At 33.7% G+C, this 26,812-nt stretch overlaps 4 protein-coding genes across 5 annotated transcripts; 3 read left to right on the forward strand and 1 right to left on the reverse strand.

Moving 5' to 3' along the window:
- Window positions 1-10,811: 10,811 nt before the first annotated feature.
- On the forward strand, window positions 10,812-11,835 carry LOC122611058 (ADP-ribosylation factor-like). Its single transcript, XM_043784014.1, has 4 exons — window positions 10,812-10,959; window positions 11,124-11,194; window positions 11,475-11,597; window positions 11,713-11,835. Exons 1-4 carry the CDS (start codon window positions 10,812-10,814, stop codon window positions 11,833-11,835), a joined length of 465 nt encoding a protein of 154 aa, XP_043639949.1.
- Window positions 11,836-13,040: 1,205 nt separating this feature from the next.
- Window positions 13,041-15,395, forward strand: LOC122611059 (ADP-ribosylation factor 2-like). Its single transcript, XM_043784015.1, has 7 exons — window positions 13,041-13,063; window positions 14,058-14,209; window positions 14,378-14,448; window positions 14,579-14,701; window positions 14,816-14,934; window positions 15,023-15,104; window positions 15,226-15,395. The coding sequence occupies exons 2-7, from the start codon at window positions 14,062-14,064 to the stop codon at window positions 15,229-15,231; spliced, it is 549 nt and encodes a 182-aa protein (XP_043639950.1). The 5' UTR covers window positions 13,041-13,063; window positions 14,058-14,061; the 3' UTR covers window positions 15,232-15,395.
- A 1,242-nt stretch (window positions 15,396-16,637) lies between these two features.
- On the forward strand, window positions 16,638-19,313 carry LOC122579333 (monothiol glutaredoxin-S15, mitochondrial-like). The gene is made up of 7 exons (XM_043751487.1): window positions 16,638-16,806; window positions 17,120-17,219; window positions 17,693-17,827; window positions 17,947-18,046; window positions 18,714-18,780; window positions 18,867-18,945; window positions 19,036-19,313. Exons 2-7 carry the CDS (start codon window positions 17,148-17,150, stop codon window positions 19,090-19,092), a joined length of 510 nt encoding a protein of 169 aa, XP_043607422.1. The 5' UTR covers window positions 16,638-16,806; window positions 17,120-17,147; the 3' UTR covers window positions 19,093-19,313.
- A 1,755-nt stretch (window positions 19,314-21,068) lies between these two features.
- Window positions 21,069-23,730, reverse strand: LOC122579331. Of its 2 annotated transcripts, XM_043751486.1 has the most exons (5): window positions 23,564-23,730; window positions 22,372-23,339; window positions 22,182-22,254; window positions 21,943-22,096; window positions 21,069-21,221 (listed from the first exon to the last, which is right to left on the reverse strand). In XM_043751486.1, exons 2-4 carry the CDS (start codon window positions 23,286-23,288, stop codon window positions 21,953-21,955), a joined length of 1,134 nt encoding a protein of 377 aa, XP_043607421.1. In that variant the 5' UTR covers window positions 23,289-23,339; window positions 23,564-23,730; the 3' UTR covers window positions 21,069-21,221; window positions 21,943-21,952. The 2 variants fall into 2 exon arrangements, with proteins under 2 accessions (XP_043607421.1, XP_043607419.1); XM_043751484.1 differs by lacking the exon at window positions 21,069-21,221 and having other exon boundaries at window positions 21,701-22,096.
- Between the last annotated feature and the right edge of the window lie 3,082 nt (window positions 23,731-26,812).

Here is a 26,812-nt window from a genome sequence, read left to right on the forward strand (position 1 = left end):
TATAGTTACATTCTTGTAGAACGTGTGACCCCGTAGGCTTAAATACTTTTCGGACATACGTTCATTTTACGTGATCATATACCTACAGCTCCCACTTGAGCTCGTAATGAATAAAGGTAATAACATTGGTTAACGTCTAGCAACACGCCAATGCTCCCGAAAAAATTTAAGTATAGTTTCTTAAAGTATATTTAAACGGTTAAGACATTTATTATCCCTTTGTTCAAATACCTTGTTAAATATGAATATGGATCAAGGTCATTTCATAATTTAGCGATTATGTTTCTCATTCAATAACTAATTAATGATTACCAAATATAATCGAGAACAATCTGGATCTATTTGGGCACGGCCATGCAAACATCTTAATTAGTCAAATGAGGGCGCCAATGGTATCATGCTTCAACTTTTAAATTGAAGGAACAAATCCCATATTGACTACTCGTGTCAGTCATCATACTTCACGACGCTTTCTGAAAATAGCCCTTTTTTTGTACCCCCTTATTCAGGTGAGTTAGAACTACATCTAGTAAGTGCGATTCATACATGCTGACCTACTTGCATCTCAAGTCAAAGGATCAATAAAAGTAACCATTTACGAATTTCACTTAATGACGTCGATCCATAAAGTGATAATTCGTTAGTGGGGTAGTCCGATATGCATCCGCTATGAATATCATGTGAGTTTGGTGGGAACTATCCATTACATATTCCAAGAATATAACCAATCACTCACATTTGTCTTAGTTTAATTATATTCCCATATAATTAACCGACAATGGACAATTTAGAATATTTAGTAAAATATTTTATATTTAACAAAATATTCAAGGATTAAACATGCAAATATAGGACACAATTTAATATTAAATGAAATCAAACATATCAAGTACTTTATTTCATTATGAAAAATATAAATTGTTTAATATCCCTTATCCAAATACTGAAACAACAGATTTACATGAAATAACTAGCTAATTTAAGTCCTATGCCCTCGGCATGCCTTTCAAGCTTGGGCCTAGACAAAGCTTTTGTGAAAGGATCAGCTAAGTTAAAATCTGTGTGAACTTTGAGTAAATTGATCTCCCCTAGTTCGATCTGCTCACGAACATAGTGATATCGTCTAGCATAATGTCTGACACCTTTCTGAACTCCGGGTTCGTTGGCAATGATTAATGTACCAGTATTATCACAGTACATATCATTGGGTAAGTCATTTGAGGGGATCACGTTTAGCCCGCTAATGAACTTCCTTATCCAGACTGCTTCCATTGTAGCTTCTGAGGCGGCAATGTACTCAGATTCTGTTGTAGACACGGCAACTGTGGTTTTTAGCTCATAGCATTCCACCGTGCCTTCATTTAAATAATGAAGACGTATCCCGACTGATATTTTGAATAATATTTATCAGTCTGAAGTCCAACATCACAAATTCTATTACCATTTGAATTTTTGATCAGGATTTCAACCATACACCAAGAATAATTCTTTAGTAGCACACATGTACTTAAGAATATTCTTTATAGCAATTCAATGATCCTCTACAGAATTTTGCTGATAGTGGCTAACTATATTTTGCGCGAACGCAATATCAGGTCTAGTGCATCTTATCGCATACATAATAGATCCCAAAGCATAAGGGATTTTTTGCATACGCTCCACCTCATTAGGTGTAGAAGCACTGTTCTTGCTAGATAAGTTAAGTCCCTGCATGAGTGTAAACCCACACTTAGAATGCTTCAAGATTCTTATCAATATAAGCACTTTGACTTAATCTAAACAACCGCTTTGATCTATCTCGGTAAATCTTGATTCCAAGAATAAATGTCGCTTCTCCTAAATCTTTCATGGTAAAACACTTTCCAAGATGGGATTTAACATCTTGCAACATTGGAAATGTGTTTTCCTATGATCAATATGTCATTGACATACAAGACAAGGAAAGTAACATTACTCCCACTAGCTTTGCGATATACACATGGCTCATCGGGATTTTGAACAAAACCAAACTTTTTGATTTCTTCATCAAACCGTTTATTCCAACTTCTTGATGCTTGCTTTAGTCCATAAATGGACCTTTGAAGCTTGCATACTTTGTTGGGATGTTTTGGATCAATAAAACCTTCCGGTTGATCCATATAGACTTCTTCATCCAAGTAACCATTTAAGAAGGCAGTCTTAACATCCATTTGCCATATCTCAAAGTCATAGTACGCTGCTATAGCTAAGAGAATCCTAATAGCTCTAATGTCCACAATTGGAGAAAAGGTCTTATCATAATCAACACCGAAACGTTGAGTATAACCTTTCGCTACGAGACGAGCTTTATAGGTGTGTACATTTCCATCCATGTCCGTCTTCTTTTTGAAGATCCACTTACACCCAACAGTTTGAGTATTTTGTGGAAGATCAACCAAACTCCAGACTTGATTGTCTTTCATGGATTTCATTTCCACCTTCGTAGCTTCAAGCCATTTGTCAGATTCCGGATCTGATAATGCAGCTTTGAAATTCAAAGGCTCATCGAGATCTCCAACAACGTCTTCTTCTACCATCAGACATAGTCTTTGAGTAGGACGTCTTGTCCTTTCGGACCTACGAAGTGGAATTGCTTCATTATTATCGACTTGAGGTTCATCACTTTGAACATTTTTCCCCCTAAGTTGATGATTGCTAGTATCTTCAGAAGGTGACACATCTTCCTCTTGAGTCTCATCAAGTTCTACAACCCTCCCATTGTTCTCTTGAACTATTTTCTTTTCAAAGAATTCAGCATATCGAGCAACACGAACAGTGTTTTTGGCGGGATCATAGAAGTCGTAACCCATCATTTCCTTAGGGTATCCGACAAAGATGCACTTAGTAGTTCTGGGTTCAAGTTTGCCAGGCGTATCGCGCTTCACAAGTGCCTCACATCCCCAGACTCTTAAGTAAGACAAATTAGGGACATCTCCATGCCATAATTCGTACGGTGTCTTGTTAACCTTCTTGGTTGGAACCATATTGAGAATGCGTACAGCAGTCTCTAGAGCATAATCCCAAAACGAAAATGGGAGAGTTGTACGGGTCATCATTGATCTTGCCATGTCTAGAAAGGTTCGATTTCTCCTTTCAGATACTCCATTATGCTGAGGAGTATATGGAGGAGTAAGTTGTTGGACAATTCCACATGCTTTAAGATAATCCTTAAACTCTTGGCTTAAGTATTCACCACCTCGATCCAAACGAAGAATCTTGATGGTTTTACCGAGTTGATTTTCTACTTCATTTTTAAACTCTTTGAATGTTTCAAAGACTTCATGTTTATGTTTAAGCAAGTAAACATAACCATAACGACTGAAATCATCCGTAAAAGTTATGAAGTAGCTAACATTTTTCCTTGACATATGTCTAAAAGGGCTACATACATCGATATGTATTAGTCCAAGTAGTTCCTTGGCCCTCTCCGGTTTTATGCGGAAAGGGTATTCTTGTCATCTTGCTGAAAACACAAGACATGCATTTGTCAAATGATTAATCATTTGATTGTAAGATCCCTTCACGTTGAAGTTTTTCAATGCTTTTCTTGCTAATTCGAAAGACACACGTTTATCAAACGATTCATCATTTGATTTGTAAGATCTCTTCACATTGAAGACTTTTAATGCGTTTCTAGCTAATGATAATGTCGAAGACACACATTTATCAAATGATTCATCATTTGATTTGTAAGATATCTTCACATGGAAGTCTTTAAATGCATTTCTTGACAAAAATTAAATAAGATGACCATGTCAAAGATAAAGTCCAAGTTAACTTGACTCTTTTGCTATTGAATTATCATTTGAATCTCATCAACACTTATAATTCACTTAAGAAGATACTTGAAGAACTGGTTAAACCAACTTACTTCTTCTTCTTGTTCAACTCAGCTAGATACTTAGGACAATTCCTCTTCCAGTGTCTCACTTTAGCATAGTGATGACAAGATTGGTCTTTAGCCGTATGCTCCTTTTTCCAAAGGGTCTTTTAAGGTTTTGAGACTAAACACTTTGTTTTCTCTTACCTAAGTTCTTGCCTTTAGCTTTATGGTTGTTTTGCTTTCTAAACCATTCCCCCCTTGATCATAAGATCTTGGGGTATCTCAGATTTCTTGAAAGGTTTTCTTCATACTCAATCAACTTGATATGAAGTCCAACTATGTTATGCATATATGCAATTATCTCTTATGCCAATAAGAATCGGCAGAAGATACGCATAGTTTAAACCTTTCCATAATGCTTAAAGTGACTCTTCATCTTAAGTACATGAGCACTCACCGGTTTCCCATACTCGTGTTCAAGTTATAGAGTGACTCAATTAGCTCAAGTAATTTCATCTTCAACTTGTTTTCCGTACATAGACTTGAGTTATTTGATCATATCACACGGATTTTGCAATCCGAATTGCTTTTTGAAGCTCAGGAGACATGCTTCTAGCATCAAATAAGCAACCTCAATATGTCTATTGTACCGAGTATTTTATGCTTCCAACTGCAAAGTAGTGGCATTCGCATCAGGAATAGCGGTATCTGAGTTTCAATGACATCGGTTTTCTTTTCAACTCTTAGAACAATTCTCTATTGACAAAACAGTCATTGAAATTGGTTTCAGAAAGTTTCTCTTTCTAGCATCGACCTGAAAGTCGATTGGTGTATGTTTTGTGAAGGATTTGTTGCCTTTTACAAAACAGATTCAAGTTCAATTATCGGTATTTTTGATAATAAATCCTTAAGAAATTAATTACCCAATGTTTATAAAATAAACAATTAATTTCATTAAGGCTAGGATCCAATTAACATACAACCATTTCATCAGTTGATCTGCTAGAAATAATTGCACTCAAAAGGTAAGTGACGAGCAATAATTGCATTACAAGTGCAATTCCTAGAAAGTATGGGACCTACGTAAGACACTCGATTCATCAAGTGTTCTTTTGTAGTCATGTTTTGTCCCATCTTTTGCCACGGGTCATGGTCTCACCGCTTAACTCACTTTAAGTCGTCCAACTAAGAACGCGCAAAATTGACCACCACTGTGTACCAATGAATGGGTTTCGCCATGCAATCGTCATTTCACCACTGTGTACCAGTGAGTAAAACAACGACCCCATGTATCCTTGACAAATTGGATGGCAAATGACTTAAGTTTATTGGGTCATTCAATTTGATATGTGATCAAAAAGTTATGTTTCGAAGATTCATGCATATCTTCTAAACATAATATTTAATAAAATCATTTTTATAGTCTTAACAACACAAGAGAGCTCGGTATCTCCATTTGAACGCACAAAGATAAGCAAGGGCAAAGGTTTGCGATGAACGCAATTAAAAACCTGCCCTTTTAGAAGGCTAGCGCACTCTGACTTATACCTCTCTTAGAGTTTGTTCAAATGGGTGAGCCGGTGTATCTCAAGGTTGTAAGACTCCAATTTTATTAAAAAATCTCTATTTCGATATTGCTTAGTCAAGTTTATATTTTCTCAAAAACAATTTTACATCACAATTTATATCATGATAAATATGCAAAATTATAAACTATAACTATTAAGTATGCAACGAGTTATGGTAGGCCACCTAAACATGTCAGTATGGTTTATTCATGTCTAAATCGGCTCCCCCTTCAAAGAAGAGGACCACATACATCAAGTCGCCTTGATTGCGTAAGCCTTAAACACATACAAAATAATTAAGTATCATATAAGCACATAGTTGCTCACTGGAAATTCCAGTAGCTTCACGACCTGTTTAGACCTGTTTCTGGTCCGATTCAGATTTCGACCAGAACTACAAAGTTTTAGCCCTATGTGTTGAGCATCTACAGTTCAAAGCATGACCTCTAACTCATTACGGATTAAAAGATATGAATTTTTTAGTAAATTGTCGAAAAACAGAAAATTTACACGAAAAATTCACATAGTCACACAATTAATTATCCAATTATCTAGCATAATTAACCCTAATGATCAAGATTTCATATCAATATATCTAAGTAAGAATCATGAATGATTTGCATGATAAATTCATGATTTTTACTTCTTTTTAACCATTAAAAATAAAAGGTACACATATGATCACATGCAATTTATCACATAAGCATGCAATTAATCAAAACTTGGATTAGGAACCCTAAAAAAAACTTTTTTTTATTTTCTGGAAATTCGAACCATATATATATATATATATATATATATATTTAAATAAAACCTTTTTCTTATTTAAATAATGTAATTAAATTACAAAATCAATTTAACTATATTCGAAATTTATAAAAATCAAGAACCTTAACCCCCCTTCAAGTTTTGATTTATTGGTAATCAAAAAACATACATAGTAGGCTCGTGATACCACTGTTGGGTTATATAACAATTTATCAAATCAAATCACAAAGCACGCAGCGGAAGATAAATCTATGTAGTGAATTAATTAACCAAGAAATAAAACGTGTACCTTAAATTGAAGAGAATAAAGCAAGAAACTTTATAATAAGGTTTAAAATAAAACCTCTCTCCGATCGCACACACAACGTTATAATGTATGTATGCTAGTACCTTGATCACGAACTCACAAACCCGTTGTGTATCTCCCTTAATTCGAAACCCCAACACTTAAATCACCAAAACTCCTTGGTATTTGTTGAATACAAGTTGGAAACAGATAAATTTGTTTCTGCCGAACTAAAGATTCCAAACCAATCACAATTAAAGTTAGCAATTGATTATTTAGTTCCATGTGAGAATTCGAAAGACACAAACCGAATACCCTTAAAGGGTTCGGTCGAATGGAAAAGGGAAAAGAGAAAGAGAAGGTTTTCTTAGGTGAAGGTATATCAAACCTTTAGATTATAATCCTCAATATATAGGGATATATTTAAGGTTTAATAACTTGGTGACCAAGTTTAATCAAAGCCCTAAAAGGCTTCTCAAAACCGCCCCCCTTTAGGGAATTAGGATCCAACACTAATTTCCTAATTTCACATTTAATCCTCCTTCTAATTAATTTAAATACAATTAATCCTTTAACTTATTTAAATTAATTATTTCGTGATCAAACTAATTAATAAATTACATTTAATATATTAATTAATTATAGTTACATTCGTGTTGAACGTGTGACCCCGTAGGCTTAAATACTTTTCGGACATACGTTCATTTTACGTGATCATATACTTACAACTCGAGGGTCAGTTGATCTTTTCATGATTGTTGTGGTACCTGGCAGTCTGGCACCTTCACTCTGACGCACCCTCGTCTAGTGGCCCAACATCTGCTTCCAACTACTAGTTATTTTTTTTATTCTTCTATCAAAACTTACTTTCTGTCGTTGAAATATATTTGAGTTGTTATATGTTACCCTTTAATGCTTCCGTGTTTGTCATCTGATTTGGCAAATGCACGAGTATTTTACTGTTAGATAAGGCTTCTATGTTTTGTGAGATCATGGACGTGTAACCTCAATAGATGGAAATGTGGGAAAGATTCACATACAGAAGTTATGTCAAGATGCTTAGTCTAAGGTTATAAGGGTTAGTAGTTTATATGTTGCATAACTATGCAAGTATCAAGCTGGCTCGGCTCTATTGATGCTGCAATGCAGCTTCTTAAACTATGTTACGCAACATGGCAAGTCATATAGATGTTTTACTCTTTTACAGGTAAACACTTTTTGTTTTTGGGACATTCGAACAGTCGTTCCTATGAATGCAAGAATCCGACAACCGTTATAAGAAGCATCATTGATTATCCATCCAGGATTCGTGTGGTGTTCTTTTTCCCCCTTATCTTTTGGGCATATTTATCAAATATATATTGCAAAGTTCTATAATTGGAGTGGGTTTGCATGTTCATATAATGCATCAAGCTCCTTGTCATTAATCATGTTGTTAACCACCTGAACATGCTAAATATTAGAATCAATGCTTTATTTTACCCAGTCGCAGACCATTTGGCCATACTGATCTGCTTCCTGGAGCCTGGATGTTCAACTAGTTCCCAACACAGGCGACAAGCCAAGAGCGATGTCTGCGACTGTGAAGATCATGACAATATCTGAATGCTTGTTCTTTGAGGATTTTTAACATATTGGTAAGTGTGATCATAATCTGAACTCAATTACTCTATAATGGGTTTATATAGGGTAAGAGATACCTAAAAAGGAAGAGAGGTGATTGGTACGCCTATTCTATTAAGAACACTCTGAACATGTCGGAAGTTGCCCAACATTGTTATTTGAATGATCTCAATAGCTGATTACCACTACTTTTAGAACCCTAGTTGATAAATTGATCAACTCAAAAAATAAGTACAAGAAGTGCTATGTGGGCTACTATAACCAACAAAGCATTTTTTGTAGCCATTTTGGTCCGTCATGCTGTATCCATTCATCGTCTCTGCAGTCTACACACCAGGATTTGCTATCAAATCCTTGTTGAACATACTATTTGGTTAGAAGGTTATATTTCCCACCCCTTCATACAAGTATTTCCGTCCTTCAGACAATCAGCCCTTCTGAGGTCCTCATTTGTGAACATATCTTTAACACAACCCTGGAGTTTTTGTTGTTCCAAGGACATGATGATGTCTTTTCTTAGCCAACTCGTTACATATTCTACAAATAACCTATGTATGGAATTTTTGTTATTATTGGTTGTCAGTCGGATTTATTGTGGCTTCCATTTGTATGAAAGGAAAATCTGCAGGAACTTTAGTCATATAAATGTATTCTTATTCTATAATTAATTGACTTTAGAAAATGCTAAAATAGATGTTAAGAAGATTAATGTAAAGTATGTTTCATATAACAACTGATGATATCACATTTTATCGATGGAAGATGGATTGCTACATAAACGCGCGTGTACCACTTTGGACTCGATTTATTACCTCATATGTTTATGTTACGATCAAGTTACAACACATTCTGAAACCAAAAATTCACAAAACAAAACTAAACCAAAATGGCAGATGCCTAGATTTTGGTAGTTTCCTTCAGCAGCTTCTAACAGTTATCCAGCAATCATGTGTGGTTTACGTTGTCGGTTCGAAGTGTTTGACAGTAACTAGATGTCACATATAAGAGGGATAACAAGTGTGGTGTATATCAGAGATATATACAATAATGACAGGCACATGATGTTTGATAGCATGAATATGAAAGAAACTAGTATAGCGTCTTGTATAATGCAGCGGCCTAGGCGGACTTACATAGAACCTAGGGGAAACCCGGGATACGGGTCCGCTAGAACTATGTAGTGTAAATTTTTTTGGAAAACGATGTATTATTTATTGGTATTACGGGTCAAACAAATATGAGATACCCTTCAATGTAACTAAATCAAAACTTTCAAAAGATTATCTTAATAATAAAACTCATATAGACGTACTTGGAAACTACCAAAGTGCCAAAAACTATTAACAATCAATAAAAATAGCCAAAAATCTTAAAAAGTCGTAACAATTTAGTCGGTATCGTTATTTTACGTCGATATAAGGCCAATAATAAAATTTGTGCTATACTTCTTCTATACTATAAAAAGAATAGCCTCGTGTTAAAAGTATTGGAAATGTCTAAAATACCCTATATCCTTTAAAATATCTTCATTAACCATTTACATCAATTACTTTTACATCAATTATCTACACCGTTCAACGCCGTCACCACCGCCAACAGTCGTTCCCACCACCACACTGTCGCCGCCACGAATACCGCCGCATTTGCGTGGGTATCGTGCTACTTTTTATAAAACATATTTATGTGATTATCATAACTCGATCGAAAAACATAAGCAAAAATAAAATAAGTGGCTAAGTTAATGTGTTAATTATCACTATGTGAGTTAGCATATAAATAGAAAGGTTAGGTTGTAATAAGATTTATTTAATATAGTCAACGATTGTTTATCTATTAAGCAAGTCAACGCCTCGTTTAGGCGTCGCTGTTTTTTTAAATAATGATTTACTCTGCCCACTTTGATTGTTTCTACATTTTGGTGGTGGTGATCGACAAAACCCGGTTTCAGCAATCTTTGTTAACATTCTGGTTGCCTGTACATGTAGGTCTCGTATATATATATGCATCTTTCTTTGCTTTTTTTCTTTAAATGACAAAATGCTACTGTAGTTGTTAGTAGGTAGTTATCTTTAAGTTAGTAATTAATTAAACGTCAATGTCTGAATTTTAACCCGGGGCCTCCAAGCAAAGCCTCCCTTTCCCTCTAGAACAACAAGACCAAAAGATCATTGGCATATCTTTCATTGCATAGTTGACATTAATCCATTATCGAAACCGGTATTGTAGCTTGTGTACTACATGATCCACATTTCATTCGAGTTGATTTCATTTCAAATGTATTGTTTTCTCAGCTGGGTTGGAATTTGTATTGGGTTTTAAGCAAATAAATATATAATCATTTACTTTTGTTTTCATAACAATGTTTTTTGTATCTCTTTTACGAGTAATATCAAGGGAGTATGCCTGTAATACTTAGTTTCTTACTTACGTGTAGCCATTTACGAGATGGGACTTTTTAAGTAATTAGTTCTGCACGCAGCCTGAAAATACAAAGGCATGGCCATTGGCGGAACGTGACCAATATGTTTGTCGGGCTAGGTCAAAACGTGACCAATATGTTTGTGGTGGGATCCTCTCCCATGGGAGTGGTTGTTTTTTTAGTTAATAGCGATAATTTTAGCTTTTTCCTCGTGAGATTACTAAATATTTTTCCTGAGAATGATCAATACATATATAAATCACTATAAAATCTGTACGAATTCGTGTTTATGCTATAGATACAAACATGGGACAGTCTTTTACCAAGCTATTCAGTGTCTTGTTCGGTAAGAAGGAGATGTGTGTTGTGATGGTTGGTCTCGATGCAGCTGGTAAAACCACCATTTTGTACAAGCTCAAGTTGGGAAAAATTGTCACCACTATCCCTACTATCGGTATGGTTCATTGTCAACAAAGCTTACTTTGTTATGCATAACATCTATACTAGATGCATTCAGTTATCTTGAATCCTAATAGTACAAGTACATAATTTGACATTTTGTAGAATATGTGGGGTTTTATCTTTATCTTTTCATGCCCTTGAACTCATATTTTGCAGGATTTAATATTGAAACTGTTGAATACAACAACATTAACTTTGTTGTATGGGATGTTGGTGCTTATGATATGGTATGTTGTCGATGATTAGTATGTAGATATTGATGCCTTGACTTGTTGTCTGCATAACCAAACCATGTAGTTACGTAAAAAACTAATATTGTAGCATTAACGTAGTGGTATAAGACTATGATTTTGTTTGGTGAGTCTTCTATATATGCTCATATATAGAGACGACAAGGAAACGTATAGTAGAACTTACTTTTACATGATTTTACCACAGAGTAGTCCAGCTTTTAACAAAACTTTAGTAGCCATATAATCCAGTACTAATTTTACTAATTGTTTTCAGCGGCGGCAAATTATGTGGAGACACTATTTTCAAAACACAAAAGGTCTTATCTATGTGGTTGACAGCAATGATCGTGATCGTATAGATGAGGCCAGAGATGAGCTACACAAGATGCTTAAAGAGGTATAAATGTATATTGAGGCTTTGCTATGCTACACAAAAGAAATTAGCCCTGCAATTTGCAGTGCAAATATGTTTATTATGTTTGTCAATGTGATGTAATTTGATTATGTTCAAGGATCAAATTAAAGATGCCGAGTTGCTTGTTTTTGCCAACAAGCAAGATCTTCCAAATGCTATGAATTCGGCTGAGATAACTGACAAGCTTGGCCTGCATTCTCTCCAACACCGAAACTGGTAAAATTCTCAACACTGCACACACATATATATATGCACACAAACATGGATGTATCCATTATGATGACGATGATGATGTTTTAAATGGGTCGTGTATTAGGTATATCCAAAGCACGTCTGCCACCTCTGGGGAAGGTCTCTACGAGGGACTGGATTGGCTTTCCAACAACCTCTCTAACAAGGTAAACCATTTGATGGATAATTAAATTCGTAAACTGTGTTTGTATTGCATAGTTCTAGCATAAACTTAAATTTTGGTTTTTGGAATGGGTGATTTGGGTCAGCAAATAACCTCTGCTCATTTCCGTAGTTGATTTTTTCTTTGACAAAATTTCAGGCTTAAGGGACTTGTACAGAAACCGGATATACTTCTTATACCAAGTTTGTTAGAGTTTTCAATCCTCATTTTTGAAATTTTGCATATGTTAAATAGGAACCGGTGATACTTCCTGGCAAACACTTGTTTCATTACATATATAATCTGTATCTATATATGTATCTAAGCAACACAATGTTTTGTAAATTGTAAATTCGCAAGCCAAAACTTCTTCCCTATCTTGGTGCTTGTGGGGTAATCCTTACCACAAAGTCCGTTTTAACCCGTATAAACGCTAATAAGCCATTTTGGTCTGTCATGTTGTATCCGTTCAACCTCTCTACAGTCTTTGGTTAAAGGAACATTGTATTTATTATTTCATGCCCTTCATATACACAAAAATAAGCAAAATTTAACATGTGATGTCGAGTCATGGACTAGGAACACCATCCTTTCAGACACTCGGCCCTTTTGAGCTCCTCATTTTTGAACATGCATTTACACAGTTATCCAGCAAACATATGTGGATTACATTGTTCGTCCGAAGTGTTTGACAGTAACTAGAAGTCTACAGTGACATATGAGAGGGGTAACAAGTGTGGTTTAAATCATAGCATGTTTACATCTCACCTTCTTCATAAATCTTGGAAGACGGTATTGGGCCTCATAACCGATGAGAAACAATATTGGGTGTTACTTTATTTTACTTTTGAAAATGTCTGATAAAATGTATATAAAGAAATTAGTATAGTGTCCCGTGCAATGCAGCGGGACAAATTTTTTCCGTTGTTGTAACTTAACTCTTGATCTTAAGAAAAATATACATTGTCCAAGCACTTTTAAAAGAAAATACAAGATTAATTAGATTCAGATAACTATAAAATAATACACATAACATAAGCATTCTTTCGTAAATATATGAAAACTGTTGTGCATCATATTCGGTACCTATAAATCATGAAATACATCATTGATTAACAAGTTGTATCCATGATATATCCGTTTTATATATGCTTGTGGTCTGCGGATGTCCAAGTATCAGTTTTATTTATTTTGATGATCATGATTCAATGGTCAAGAACTTTTTTATTTTAATAGTTGTTTTATAATAACTAATCTCATATAATACATTATTTATAGCTATGTGAGTTAAAATATTTATATAAGATCTAGTTGTAATAAAATGAAGGTAAAGTACGTGTTCAATAGTCAACGTTTGTTTCCTTATTAAGCAAGTAAACGCCTTGTTTAGACATCGCTGTTTTTAAAATGATACTCTGCCCGCTTTGACCGCCTCCACATTTTGGTGGTGGTGATTGACAACTCCCTGTTTCAGCAATCTGGTACCTCTAACTGTAAGTCTCTCGTGTGTGTATATATATATATATATATGGGAAAAGGGAATATAAGGCTGTCCGGCACCTAAGCTGTGGAACCCCACATACTAATATTTTATTATTTCTTGTCTAATGAATAAATGTATGGGCCCCATGATTTTGATGGATTAAAAAAACAATATGTGAGTGTTCCACACCTAAGCTTAGATACCCGACAGCCTTATATTCTCATCCCTTATATATATATATATGAAAAAGTTCATGTGAGAACCATTTGAATTGGAGGAACCATAAGAACCTTTATATTATAATTTGATGTTCATATGTGAATGCTCTTTGTGAACATATTCATGCATATATGAATAGATCAAATTATACCTAATATTAACTATGTTCATATGTGAATAGTCCTCGAATGAACCTTACCCTATATATATATTATTTATATGTATCTTTCTTTGCATATATGGTTGACATTATCAAAACCGGTTTGATAGCTAGTGTACTTACTTTATGATCCACATTTCTTTTCTTTTTTTTTTTTTTTTCTGGATGATCAGTACATATATACACAAAGATGGGACTGTCTTTTAGCAAGCTATTCAGTGTCTTGTTCAGTAAGAAGGAGATGCGTATTTTGATGTTTGGTCTCGATGCAGCTGGTAAAACCACCATTCTATACAAACTCAAGTTGGGCAAAATCGTCACCACTATCCCTACTATCGGTATGCTTCATTGTCAACAAGGCTTTACTTTGTACTTTTTCCCCCTCTTATGCATAACATTTATACTAGATATACATTTATTATACATAATTTAATTTAATATTTGTTGGATATGTGGGGTGCTATCTATATATTTTTTTTCATGTCCTTGAACTCATATTTTTGCAGGATTTAATATCGAAACAGTTGAATACAACAAAGTTAACTTCATTGTGTGGGATGCTGGTGCTTCTGATAGGGTATGTTGTCAATGATTAGTAATATATGCATATTGATACCGATATGCCATGAATAGTTGTATAAGAGTAAGAATTTGTTTTGCAAGTCTTCAGTCTTATAAGTAATACTACTAATTTTAGTTGTTTTCAGTGTATTCGGCAATATATGAGCCGCTATTTTCAAAACACAGAAGCTCTTATCTATGTGGTTGACAGCAATGATCGTGCACGTATAGATGAGGCCAGAGATGAGCTACAACAGATGCTTAATCAGGTATATCAAGGCTTTGCTATGTTACTCAAAGAAATTATTAGTCATGCAATTTGCAGTGCAAATATGTTCAATATCTTAATTTGTCAATGTGATGTAATTTAATTGTGTTAAAAGGAATATTCAAGAGATTCAGAGTTGCTTGTTTTTGCCAACAAGCAAGATCTTCCAAATGCTATGAATTCAGCTGAGATCACTGACAAGCTTGGTCTGCATTCTCTCCAACACCGAAACTGGTAACGTTCTCAACATTGCACCACATATATATGCACACGTACAAACATGGATGTATCCATTATGATGTTTCAAATGGTCATGTATTAGGCATATCCAGAGCACATCTGCCACCACTGGGGAAGGTCTATACGAGGGACTGGATTGGCTTTCCAACAACCTCTCTAACAAGGTAAACCAATTGTTGGATAATCGAAGTCGTAAATCTAAGGTTTGGTTTTTGGAAGGACGAATTTTGAGCAAATAACCTCTGCTCATTTTGAGAATTAATTTTTTCTTTGACCAATTTTCAGGCTTAAAGGGGACTTGTACAGAACCCGGATATACTTCTTATGAGAAGTTTGCCAGAGTTTTCAATCTGTTTTCAGCATTTTGTTTTTGTTGAGAAGGAACTGCTGAAATCTTCTTAAAAAAACACTCGTTTCCGTTACATATATAACTTGTATTTATGTATCTTTGTAAAATCACAACCCAAAACTTCTTCCCCAACTTAGTATAATTGCATTGGTTGCCAAGACTTTGCTAACCATGTTTCGACATGTACTACATAACTTACAGTATTCTTTTTTCATTACAATTGTTTACATGCTTTTGTATGCATTTGGTTTAGCACGTTGTCTCTATCAAGTTATTGATGCTGCGGGTTCAAAATTTTGATTCCTTCCAAAGTAAAAAAAAACTTTGAAATAGAAAAGGGTAGAAAGTCCATGTAGTTAGCGGCAATTATATTAGAGATATATTTGTTTATAACTTGTTAAAGATTCTATTTTTTATCGTGTCATCACAACACCAACACCAGTAAAGATGAAACAAAATACCTATTAACTTTGTATTGTATCAACAGATTTCGTGTCAATTTTGTTTGCTCTGATTTATATAGATTGTTTTATAAATTGCAAACTAATAATAATAATAATACCCCTGGAAAATATTTTCGATGAAATGGAAGAAGCATTAGTTCAACGTTTTGCAGATAAATAAGAATCTTCGACAATATCAAACAAGAGATAAAGATTACAAATATACTAGACAAAATTAGATGTTAAAAAACAATAGTCATCAATGAAGATGACGCATTATCAAAAAGAACAAATGACGCCCTCCAACAATAGTCATCTATGTTTGCATGAAACAAGCATGTTATCTTCAAGTTTCAAGAGCTTTTACTAAAAAAATAAAATAACATGATGATAATAATAATAATAATAATAAATTTTAAAAAATATATATCTACAATCTTAAGGTCAATTTCTCATTTTCTTATATCAGGCATCATTATAGCCGTGCAATGCGATAGTGTAATGACGATGACGGATGGTGATGGTGGTGACGACATCAAATTGTGTTAGTAATTGATGTAAAGTGTTTGATTTAAATGAAAAGTAGAAATATTTTATGGAAAAGACTAATTCTCCTAACAAAATAGCCTAAAAATCCTCCTAATACTATAAAAATGTGACATGTGGTATTCATTAATTTTCTTTCTTAATCTTATAATTTTTTCACATGTCATTATACAATAGTTAGGAAGATTTTTTGGTAATTTTTTTAAGAGGATTAATCATTTCCCATATTTTATATGACAAGAAACTAATATAGTATAATATAATATTAGTATTATGGTAATTTATAATTCATTAAAGGAAATTCGTGAACTTTTATTAAAGGTATAGATCATTAAATTCTGATTGACTAAAAGCCAAAGGGACTGTACCCAAGAAAATACCCAATAATAATATAATATTAATAGAAAGAAGAAAATAAGGAAAAGAAAAAGAAACATCTAGCAGAGTTAGAGTAGCAGGTCCGTTGTCGTTGGTTGGAAGAAGAGTCCTTACTACGATCCTCCTCCTTCGGCTGTTTCCATTGTTTTGGTATTATTCATTCACCGCCTTTTAAATCTTCTTTTTCTTATTAAATTAAATCCTTATTTTATTTTATTTATTATTTGTGTGTCCATTTTTATTTGGGTATGTGTTTTGATATCTGCTCATAAAAGCCCCTGATAATTCATTTTACAAGAATAATTCTATTAAAAAAAAATTAATTTCTTATTTTACATGTACTCTGAATTCAAAAAGGTCTGATATATGTACACTTTTAATTAAGTCTATAATAATATAATTAAGACCAATATAACATTTAATCTGCAATAACAGTACACTCTTTTGTATATATTTATTGTAGGTTGTTCTATATAGATTTTGTCTCGAAAATGGCTAAGGCGTTATCGAATATGCTCTTAAAAGGGATCGGATCGTTTAATTCCACTCGTACAACTGCACTGGTATGCCATCATCTTATAATATGATGATATGTTAGTGTAACATTTTCTTTTTATTTCATTTTATTGGTAACTTGTTGGAACAATGAAGAATTATGAGGTTCGGCAAACTTAAAGTGTTTCATATATATGGTTTATGCAAATCCTTTGTCATATGTATCGGAAAATTGCATGTTTGATTAAAAACTTAGAGTATGAAACTTCTAAAAGTTGCCGAGCAGGCAGAATGGTTTGCTCAGTATTTATATAGAAACTTGTTTTAACACTGCAGTTAGTTGGATAATTAGTTATAGAAGTTAAAGGTTTTACTGTCAAAACTGAATTACCATTGGCTTAAAATAATGCTTTTATATTTTAAGAATTGAAATCGTTGGAGGACAAAGTAGTACTCATTGTATCCTAACTATAAAATCATTGCAGCCATGTAAATTTTCTAGTCATCCCAATATTAAAGTTTGTATTTGTTCAATCTGCAGGCTTCTGGATCATCGTATCAACATTTGATGCGTTTCTCAACTACTGCATCCAATGATTCTGATACACATGATGATTTTAAGCCGACAGATAAGCTTGAGAATACAGGAGTTACTCTGAAAGACATCATTGAGCAGGTGGGGTGTTACTCAAAGTCATGCTCCCGTTATCATTTCTTAATTAGTTGTAGTGTACAAGTTATCTAGTTAGTGTGGATATGTTTTCATTTGATTGATTTGCATAATGTGGTGCTAAGGATGTGAAAGAAAACCCCGTGATGCTTTACATGAAAGGGGATCCTAATCGTCCTCTATGTGGGTTCAGCTCTCTGGCAGTTAAAATCTTGCAAGAATACAGTAAGTACTCTGATCATGATATCTTTACCTTTTGTTTTAATATGACCACACATTGATCTGAAATCTTTGTGGATATCCCATTCCAATCTAAATATTACACTTGCTTGATAGGAAGACAAGCTCCCTTCCAAACATACAACTGACTACTTAGAGCGAACGTTAATCGTTTAATGTTAGGCATGTGAACACTTTGCTAATCTGGGTAACAATGGAAATGCTAATGATTTTGATAGCTATATGACTCTTTCAATAGCTTCTATGTATGCAGTCTAGCTTTGCTCATGTCTCTTTATTATACGTTCATTTTTTTGTATTGTTTTTTGAGTGCATAGTAGGATAGAAACTACTGTGTGACTATCATCTTAGCTCTATACTATTGGAACATACTCCTAGAGAAAATATTTCGGAGTCACGTTATAATATTTTATCAGTCTCTTTTAGTTTTCAGCTTGGAGATCTGTTGCATGCATAGGTAAACATTTTACAAAAACGCAAGAATGTTGATTGTTGAATTATTAAAAAAAAAAAAAAAAAAAGTTGAAACTTGTTATGTTTTTTAATGCTGATGCTTGTTGAAATGAAATTTTGGTTCTTCTCCCTGCTTTGTTGAACATTAAACTTGTAATGCCTCTATCGTATGTGAATCTTTTGCCTTCGTTTTCATCAGGAGTTCCTATAAGTTCCAGGAACATATTGGAAGATATTGAGCTTAAGAATGCCGTTAAAGCTTTCAGGTATACTGACCTCGTTCACCAGTCTTGATGTTTATATATTTGGATGAAACCACCAAAACTTTTCTCATATATTACTTGTATTGCAGCACTTGGCCGACGTTTCCCCAGATATTCATAAATGGGGAATTCATTGGAGGGTCAGACATTATCCTTGACATGCATAAGGTAAGCTACCTTCCCTGCGTGACTCTTTCATGTCCCAGTATTAACATTCCTTTCCCGAGAAAGTTACTCAAATTGTTAAACCCTTTGCAGAAGGGTGAACTCGAGGAAAAGCTAAAAGCAGCAGCAGCTGCTGCATCAAGGCAGTGACTGGTCTAGTTAGTGCTCGTAGAGTAGATGTTAAAGTTGTTAGGTTTTGGGTATATACTATCAAATAATAAAGTGCAAGCATGTGGTGTCTGCTATAGATATGGAATTTGTTGGCTATGTATCCGCACTATTACTAAAGCATCCATATTAGCCAGTTTATAAATACAAAATAATGTACTGTCAAAAACCAAAAAGCTAAAACCAGCAACTTGTTCAGTTTTTTTCAAGGTTCCATTTACATTTCTGTAGACATCAAGTAGCTGGAGCAGTTTTGATCAATATGTCAACTTATGTGTGCCTGGTATATGTCGACTGCAGTTACCAAAACTCTGCTGTTTCGTAAAAAGTAAATACATATGAATGGGTCTGGAGATATTCAAATTTGGGTCTTATGTTGGCTGCGAAGAGGTGTAATGAGCTTGATGGTAAATTGGTAATTGTGAAATTTGATGCGATAATCGGGCGGAGTCTGTTGTGGGGTTTGTTTTGTGGATATTTTGCCAACAGTTATGTTCAATTATCGTCTCTGATGGTTGCTTTGATTATTTATTTTTGTCTTGTTGGTTTTGGTTCACCATTATTGTGAATTTCTTAAATTTTTAGTGTTGCAAGTTGCTTGGGTCCCCATATGCTTGTTGTTTGATCTTTGTGTAGCTCTTGATATGGGACTTGCAGATATGTTTATAGGGTGGAGGGTGACGAATACGAGGTTGGGGTGGAACTTTTATAAGTGAATCACTGAAAAACAACACAGTATGTAGAGGGAAAACGCATTAGTGACACAAGGTATCACTAATTGAGGAAAATGCTTCAAGACCTAGGCCGAGAGGGCGTTAGGATATCTTAGACACTCGTCGTCGCCAATCATGCCAGCAAGCACTTGTTGCTATCGCTACTAGTTATCCCTGTCGTTGTCTTCCCTATCATTAAGACGTTTAGTTAACCATTGAATGGCAATTGATTGGGTGTCGATGAGTAGGAGCCACATTCACTATCTATTTACCTTTAATTGATTGCTTTAGATAATTACTGATGATTTAAGAGGGTCTCTAGTGAGGGGCTGAGTTAAATGAACAAATTATAAGCTTGAGATAACCAATGTGATATAGGCCTATAGCTGATGAAAATGAAATTATTGCCATAAAATCACGTCAGGTAATGGCGTTCATGAAAAAAGTTTCAAGCATTCAGTTTATGTTAGCATTTTGGCAAGGGGCTGAGTTATATGAACAAATTATAAGCTTGAGATAACCGATGTTTGCTTACATCTCTTGTTAAAAACTCAACCACTGAATATATCTTATGTTTCACAATTGATACAGGAGCAAGAGATTCTCAGACTGAAGCGACAAATCAATGATTTACATATAGAAAGTGACGGGTGATTCGCTTTCTTATCATTTTAGGATTTTTTGACCAAACTTTGATTCTATGCAAGCACATTCAACAATACATATGAGAATTTAAAATTTGCAAAAGCACATTATGGAAAGAAATTCGAAGGAAGCCTAAATACTTGCTTGTAAGATGAAAAAAGAGCGGTTACAAGGACGGGATCATATGCTGACAGCACAAAACGAAACGCTGAAGGTACAACTATTCTTATAAATCATCAATTAAATAATATCCCCCAGTTTTTTACATCTTTGTTTTTGTGTTCGTGCAGTCAGCTAGATAACATGATCATGAAGCTTCTTGGATAACAACCTACTCAGTCACAATAAGTATCTGAACTGAAGTACCTATGGCTCATATTTCAGGCTTCAGAAGGAAGTCGTACGAATATGGCGTATACAGCTTACAACAAGTATAGTATTGCTGGCATTTTCATCTATGTTGAGAAGGAATATGTGAAATCTATCATCTTTCCTAGCAATATACTTCATCATATGCAGAATTTGTATTTTTCTATTTCTGTAATACACTGCTTTGTAATATGCAGACTGGAACATTTGCCCTTGAGTTGAAAAAGACTATTTTAACCTAGTTCTTGCAAGTAGAGAGCTAATATTCATTTTTTTGGTACATCTGCTTTATATGCTTTTGGGGTTCTGTATGCAGTACACTGCCCCTACCAGATAATAGATGTGGTCATTAATTGGTTGGGAACACCCTCGGCTAGTTTGAAGCTGCAAATACAAAAGGGTTTACTATCAAGATAAGCATATCATATATTTTGAAAGAAACTTTTTTACATAACCCATCTAGATTATTTCTCTGCAACGGGCAATCACAGATGGTCTAAAGACTGTTTAATTAGGGGATACAGAGTTATTCAACAAAAGCTTCTTTGCTGCAATTGTTTTTGACCTCCTCTTTAACGACCATTGTGAACTGCCACATACTTAAACCTCAATTCCCTACACCTATAAATGGAACTTTACAAACCCCCTCTTTGTTTTGAGAATCTACACAACCAATTTGACCTGTTTACAATCTACCCTAGTGCAGCCTAAAGCATGCATCCCATTTAGCATTATTTCTCCTCCTAAAAAGCTGTATATAAGTTAATCTAACACTAACACGGATAAGATGAAAGTGGCAGAATGTATTCCAAATGAAGCAAGTAGCCGATTTCACGAGGATCTAAATAAAACCAACATAAATGTGCGTACAACTAATTAATTACTCGTAGCATAAAACCATCCTTACAAAAATATGTTTGGCTGATATAGTATCCAAAGCAAAACAGAAAAAAAAACCAAATCACCAACTTTATCAACCGAGAAAAGAACAGAGAAGACAAAGCCTTTAACTTAATGTTGTTACAGATTGTCCCCTAAAACCAAAATATACCATATGTGAATCCTAACTAATCATGTTCAAACTATACCAACTAATCTAAATTACCGGTTGTGGCTTATGTGCGTTTTGCAATTTTCCTCCATTTGTCCTTTAGATCAGAAGGGTTGCGACATGGGTCAAATACATGACGCCCAAAGTCCAATATTTTCTTCCAGGGGAGGTTTTTGCCTTTTGATGATGTGAATTTTTGAACTCCTTCCTGCAGGATTCATAGTACTGTTAGCAAAATTTGGGTCAAATCTTTTAATGATTTAAGAGTTCTTGAATGAATAAGAATATCAAACCTTAAGCATATCTTCTTCTTGTTCACTCCATAGTATTCTACGTTTTCCATGTTGCAATAGGTGTCCAACACTCCTATAGATGAACCAATTATACACGAATCAAAACATACAGAGTTGTACTCTACTTAGATACAATAACATACTTAACTTCAATTTAAACCTCCTAGGATAAAACAGAATCAATTCGAACCTGCCAACGGAAGAATCTTTAGATTCTCCTGCATTGTTGATGCTGATATCTTTTGTTGTTGGTGATTCCTTTCTTGCACCATTTGGATCAATCTTGCCATTTGGGTTTGATTGTAATTGGGACCCATTTTGTAAAGATATCAAATTTTCTGCAGCATTTTCATTCACGCACTGTTTTCTCCTTTTGCTTGTTTCATTATCATTGAATGCTACTGAATTGTTTCGTTTTTTGCCAGTAACTTGTTTTCTTACGGGTGGCAAAAGATCTGCACTTTTCAGCTGCACTGCTTCTTCTTCTTCTTCTTCAATAGAAGTAGCATTCTGTTGATTAGCTTTTCGCGTTCCATTGCCAACTTTCACCCTTTTATTAACCACTGAACCACCACGTTGGTCCGCTTTCACCACGTCCCTTTCATCAACTGGATGTGAATTGGGTTTAAAAAGAACCATTATCCGACAAGTATTAACATCAGCTCGTTCTTCATCAACAGATACAAATGTGTCACACGGTAGAGTCGTTTTAGACTGTCGATGTCTCTCTAAACCGACACCACGGTTTTCAACATCACAACCGGAAACAGTTTTATTCACACCCACAACTTTTTGTCTAGACGAAACCCCTTTCAATTTTTTATCAACCAACTCACCCTCTTTCGGTTCTTTTTCCTCTTCCAAAAAATTCGACAACGCTTGCTTTGTCAACAAAACCATTTCCTTTATTTTACGAAACTCTGATACGGATTTCTTATAACGACAATACGGACAGTGAAAGTTGCCGGCATCGTCGAAACGAGCCTTACAACCGATGCAAGTTTGATGTACGGATATAGGGCAACAGCCATCATCATCATCAGCTTTACAAACCAAGAGATGGTTTCCACCTTTGTCACATACTATACACTTTTTTCTCAAATCCATTATAATGATTTTTTTATGCAGCAAAAAGGACTTGTAAATTACTAAAGCTAGCTGACAAGTGACAAATATATGAAAAACAGTCGATTATTATACATACAACTCATATAAAATAATAATAATAAAGATTATATGACTGACATTAATGTATACATATAACAACAACTAAAAGGAAAAAAATTTATCACATTCAGATTCAAAATAAGTCAGATTAATTAATTCGTACTAATATATTAATAATTAATTTTACTCTATTAAGAAGAAGAAGAAGAAGTTACCAGAAGAATCCGGTGGTGATTATACGGAGGAGAATAGAAGAAGCGCTGCCGTAGGTAGGGTAGGGTAGGGTGGGTTATTTGGGGGGTTTCGAGTTGAACCGCCACATATAGTCACACTCACTCAGACTGTTTTGTTCAAAGGTTTTCTTTTTTTGAACATTTTTGGTTTCCAGATCGTCATAATTAATTAATCATCATATAATATTCCGTATAACTGGATAATATCGTCAATTTGGGATTAATTCATTTAGAGGGAATTCTCGATTTTTTTTTAAAAGATAAAAAAAAAAAAACTGGAAAAGTTCTCTATTTTGCATTCTTGAGATTTTTTTTTTAAAAGAAAGGAAATAGGAAGAAAAGAAAACATGGATGATTTTGAAGTAAAAACTTTCCTCCCATTTTTGGGAGAATTTGGATGGAAAACTTTTAAGCTATGTGTATAATTACTAATTTACCCCTATTAATTAATAACAAATTTATAAGAAAAAGGACATAATTGTAAAATTATAACTTTTTTCTTTTTCTTTTCTTTTCTTTCTATCTCAAGAACACTATTAATTTTGTGTTTTCTTTTCTTTTCTTTAGTTTTTCATGTAACTCGAGAATGCCTTTTTGATATATAAATTTTTTTCTTTTCTTTCCTTATCCAATCTTTTCCTTTCATATCATTTAAAAAAAACTCGAGAATACAGTGTTAGGATGGTGTGTCCCAACCAAAGTTTTTGTTATCTCGACCATATCGCTCCAAAATAGTGCGGGCCCCTATGTTTATAATGGCAAATCTGATATAGTAAAAGCGGACCCCCTGTCATTAATAATCTGGTCGGGTTACCAAAAATATGGTCGGGATACCAGGCGTCATTCATTTGATACGAGTATAATTTGGTGAGGTTTTGTCTGACCAGATTTAAAAAAAAATAATAAAACATAAAAAAATTAATTTTTTTAAAACGGCATGTTAGTTGTTTAGTGATTCAAACCCTAGCAGTGACATCCAAGCGGATAGTATGCTAGCGGTTGGAACCCGAATGCACCCTGGAGACCAAGGTTGCGATATCAGCTCGCACGCGTTTGAAGAGGTAAATGCCCGAAATCATAGGGAACTGAGATTCGATCCTTGGTTTTCAAGTCAACATCCCCTCCCAAAACCCTCAAAAAGGACCCCATGTGGCCAATTGATCTAAGACCAAGTGGTCATTACTCATTAATCATCAAATTTAAAACAAGGATGTTTATTGATGTATTTAAATAGATTAATAATAGTTGACAATCTATCTACTATATAAATAAAGAAAAAATGTAATGATATAAGATTTTTTATAAATTGTCTTATGTGATACTTTAACACATCTATTTCAATTTAATTATGATATCATAATACTTTATTAATTTAAAATTCAAAAGATTTCAAAATATCTTTTCTCTTTTTAAATATATATCATTAATATAGAATTTTATTAAATGCTCATAAGATTTTAATCACCTTAATTTTTCGTTATAATAGGTCGAAAACTATGGCGTCTTTCATGATACGATTTTAATTTTTTGTTTTCACCAATTGTATGTGTTTCAATGTGTGTCACAAGTATACAACTTTTGTTTCCGTTTAATTTTGTTTTTTACATAATAACTTATCATAACTTTTCAATTTATTTAACGTTCTTTTTATACATTTTAATATGACAACATTTTTTAAAGCAACCCGGGTATTATTCGGTTTATTTACAAAGCATTTATAAGTTAACCCAGGTTGATTAACTAGTTTTTTATTTAAAAAAAAGATTTATAATAGTTTAGATTTATATGTTCCAAAAAAAAAAAATTTATAATCATGTTTAAGTAAATTAATAAGTGGACTATAGTTAAAAAAAGATATTAGTAATAAAATAAAAATTATTCGTAATTGAATACCCCAATAATTTTATATAACAACATAATCAATCAGAAGAACATGAAAAAGCTTCACACTATTTCATATATATGACAGGCCATATATGTGTTTAATAGCTATTACCAATTATTTAAAATGACAAGTTTGTGAGTTATAATTTTTATATTTATTTCAATAATAATAATAGTAGAATTTTTGTTTTAAAAAGAACCGAACATCTATAAGTAATTAAGTATTAATTCTTCCGCAACCAGATCCATAATCATCAACATATGCATCCGAGAGTACACATCTGTAATTGGGAAGCTAATGGTAGCTGCTGTAGCGTATTTCATATGGCAAGAAAGAAATAACAGGTTGTTTTCCAATAAAAGAACAGTTGATCAGATTTATGAATTAGTAGCACATACAGTTCGCTTAAAGTGGATTACGCTTCGATTCAAGAACACTGCCCAAGTGCAACGTTTTATTGAAGCTTGGAAGCTGCCCAGTCATTTGGTTATTCATGGTTGATCGATGATATTTTTTTGTTGTTACTCATATTAAAATTTGTCTAGATAAAATCTAATATGTAGTAGTAGTGATTGTTTGCTATGTGTCTTGTAGCTTGCTTACATATGTATGGCATGTCATACATATGAACTAGTATGGTACTACAACCATGCTATTTGTTTTGTAATGTTTTAGTGATGGTATATAATTTACAGAGATATACCCATTAACTAAAAAAAGAGAAGATTAGAATTTAGAAACATGTAGTTTGGTAAATAAAATATATACATAGCATGAAAAATACTATAATAACTAAAGAAATTACTAACAATAAATGCAATATATATATAATTTTACATTAATATTGTCCAAATTGTATGAAATATCTTGACAAAACTATATAACCACTCTCTATATAACTAAGAGAAGATATTTTAGGGCTTAGTTGTTTATGTTAGTTAATTGCCACATAAGCTTTTAGCTTAGTTGTCAATTTTTTGACAATTTTTTATTTTATTTCATACCATGTAGGATTTGATTTAAATTTTTGTTGCATGTCCTTATTATCTATAGAAATTATATCTTAATATGCTTGGTTTATTTTAAGAAGTTGTGAGGTTTATTATTATTTATTTTTTTAACATAATATCTAACATGCAACAACTGAACATAAAATGTGCAGCTTCCTTGCTAATATGTGTGCAACTGTGCAATCCTTCTTGGACTGGGCCAACAGTTGGACTTGTACGTCTTCTGGGCTTGTTGGTGGGTCGAGTCACAGACATAGTTGGGCAGTACTTTTCTTTTTCCCTTCATTTATAATTTTGATCAACATAATAACATAATACATATGAAATATGTGCGAC

Source organism: Erigeron canadensis, chromosome 8 (genome assembly GCF_010389155.1).
Source record: "Erigeron canadensis isolate Cc75 chromosome 8, C_canadensis_v1, whole genome shotgun sequence".
NCBI classification, from domain to species: Eukaryota; Viridiplantae; Streptophyta; class Magnoliopsida; order Asterales; family Asteraceae; genus Erigeron; species Erigeron canadensis.

Bases quoted from the DNA above. Each gene is read 5' to 3' on its own strand.
- LOC122611058 (XM_043784014.1), top strand. From the start codon at position 10,812: ATGGGACAGTCTTTTACCAAGCTATTCAGTGTCTTGTTCGGTAAGAAG. The intron at 10,960-11,123 runs GTATGGTTCATT...CATATTTTGCAG, and splicing joins CACCACTATCCCTACTATCG to GATTTAATATTGAAACTGTT. The intron at 11,195-11,474 runs GTATGTTGTCGA...AATTGTTTTCAG, and splicing joins ATGTTGGTGCTTATGATATG to CGGCGGCAAATTATGTGGAG.
- LOC122611059 (XM_043784015.1), top strand. From the start codon at position 14,062: ATGGGACTGTCTTTTAGCAAGCTATTCAGTGTCTTGTTCAGTAAGAAG. The intron at 14,449-14,578 runs GTATGTTGTCAA...AGTTGTTTTCAG, and splicing joins ATGCTGGTGCTTCTGATAGG to TGTATTCGGCAATATATGAG. The intron at 14,935-15,022 runs GTAACGTTCTCA...GTCATGTATTAG, and splicing joins TCTCTCCAACACCGAAACTG to GCATATCCAGAGCACATCTG.
- LOC122579333 (XM_043751487.1), top strand. From the start codon at position 17,148: ATGGCTAAGGCGTTATCGAATATGCTCTTAAAAGGGATCGGATCGTTT. The intron at 17,828-17,946 runs GTGGGGTGTTAC...TGTGGTGCTAAG, and splicing joins TGAAAGACATCATTGAGCAG to GATGTGAAAGAAAACCCCGT. The intron at 18,047-18,713 runs GTAAGTACTCTG...CGTTTTCATCAG, and splicing joins TAAAATCTTGCAAGAATACA to GAGTTCCTATAAGTTCCAGG.
- LOC122579331 (XM_043751486.1), bottom strand. From the start codon at position 23,288: ATGGATTTGAGAAAAAAGTGTATAGTATGTGACAAAGGTGGAAACCAT. The intron at 22,255-22,371 runs GTTCGAATTGAT...GTTCATCTATAG, and splicing joins AAAGATTCTTCCGTTGGCAG to GAGTGTTGGACACCTATTGC. The intron at 22,097-22,181 runs GTTTGATATTCT...TGAATCCTGCAG, and splicing joins AAGAAGAAGATATGCTTAAG to GAAGGAGTTCAAAAATTCAC.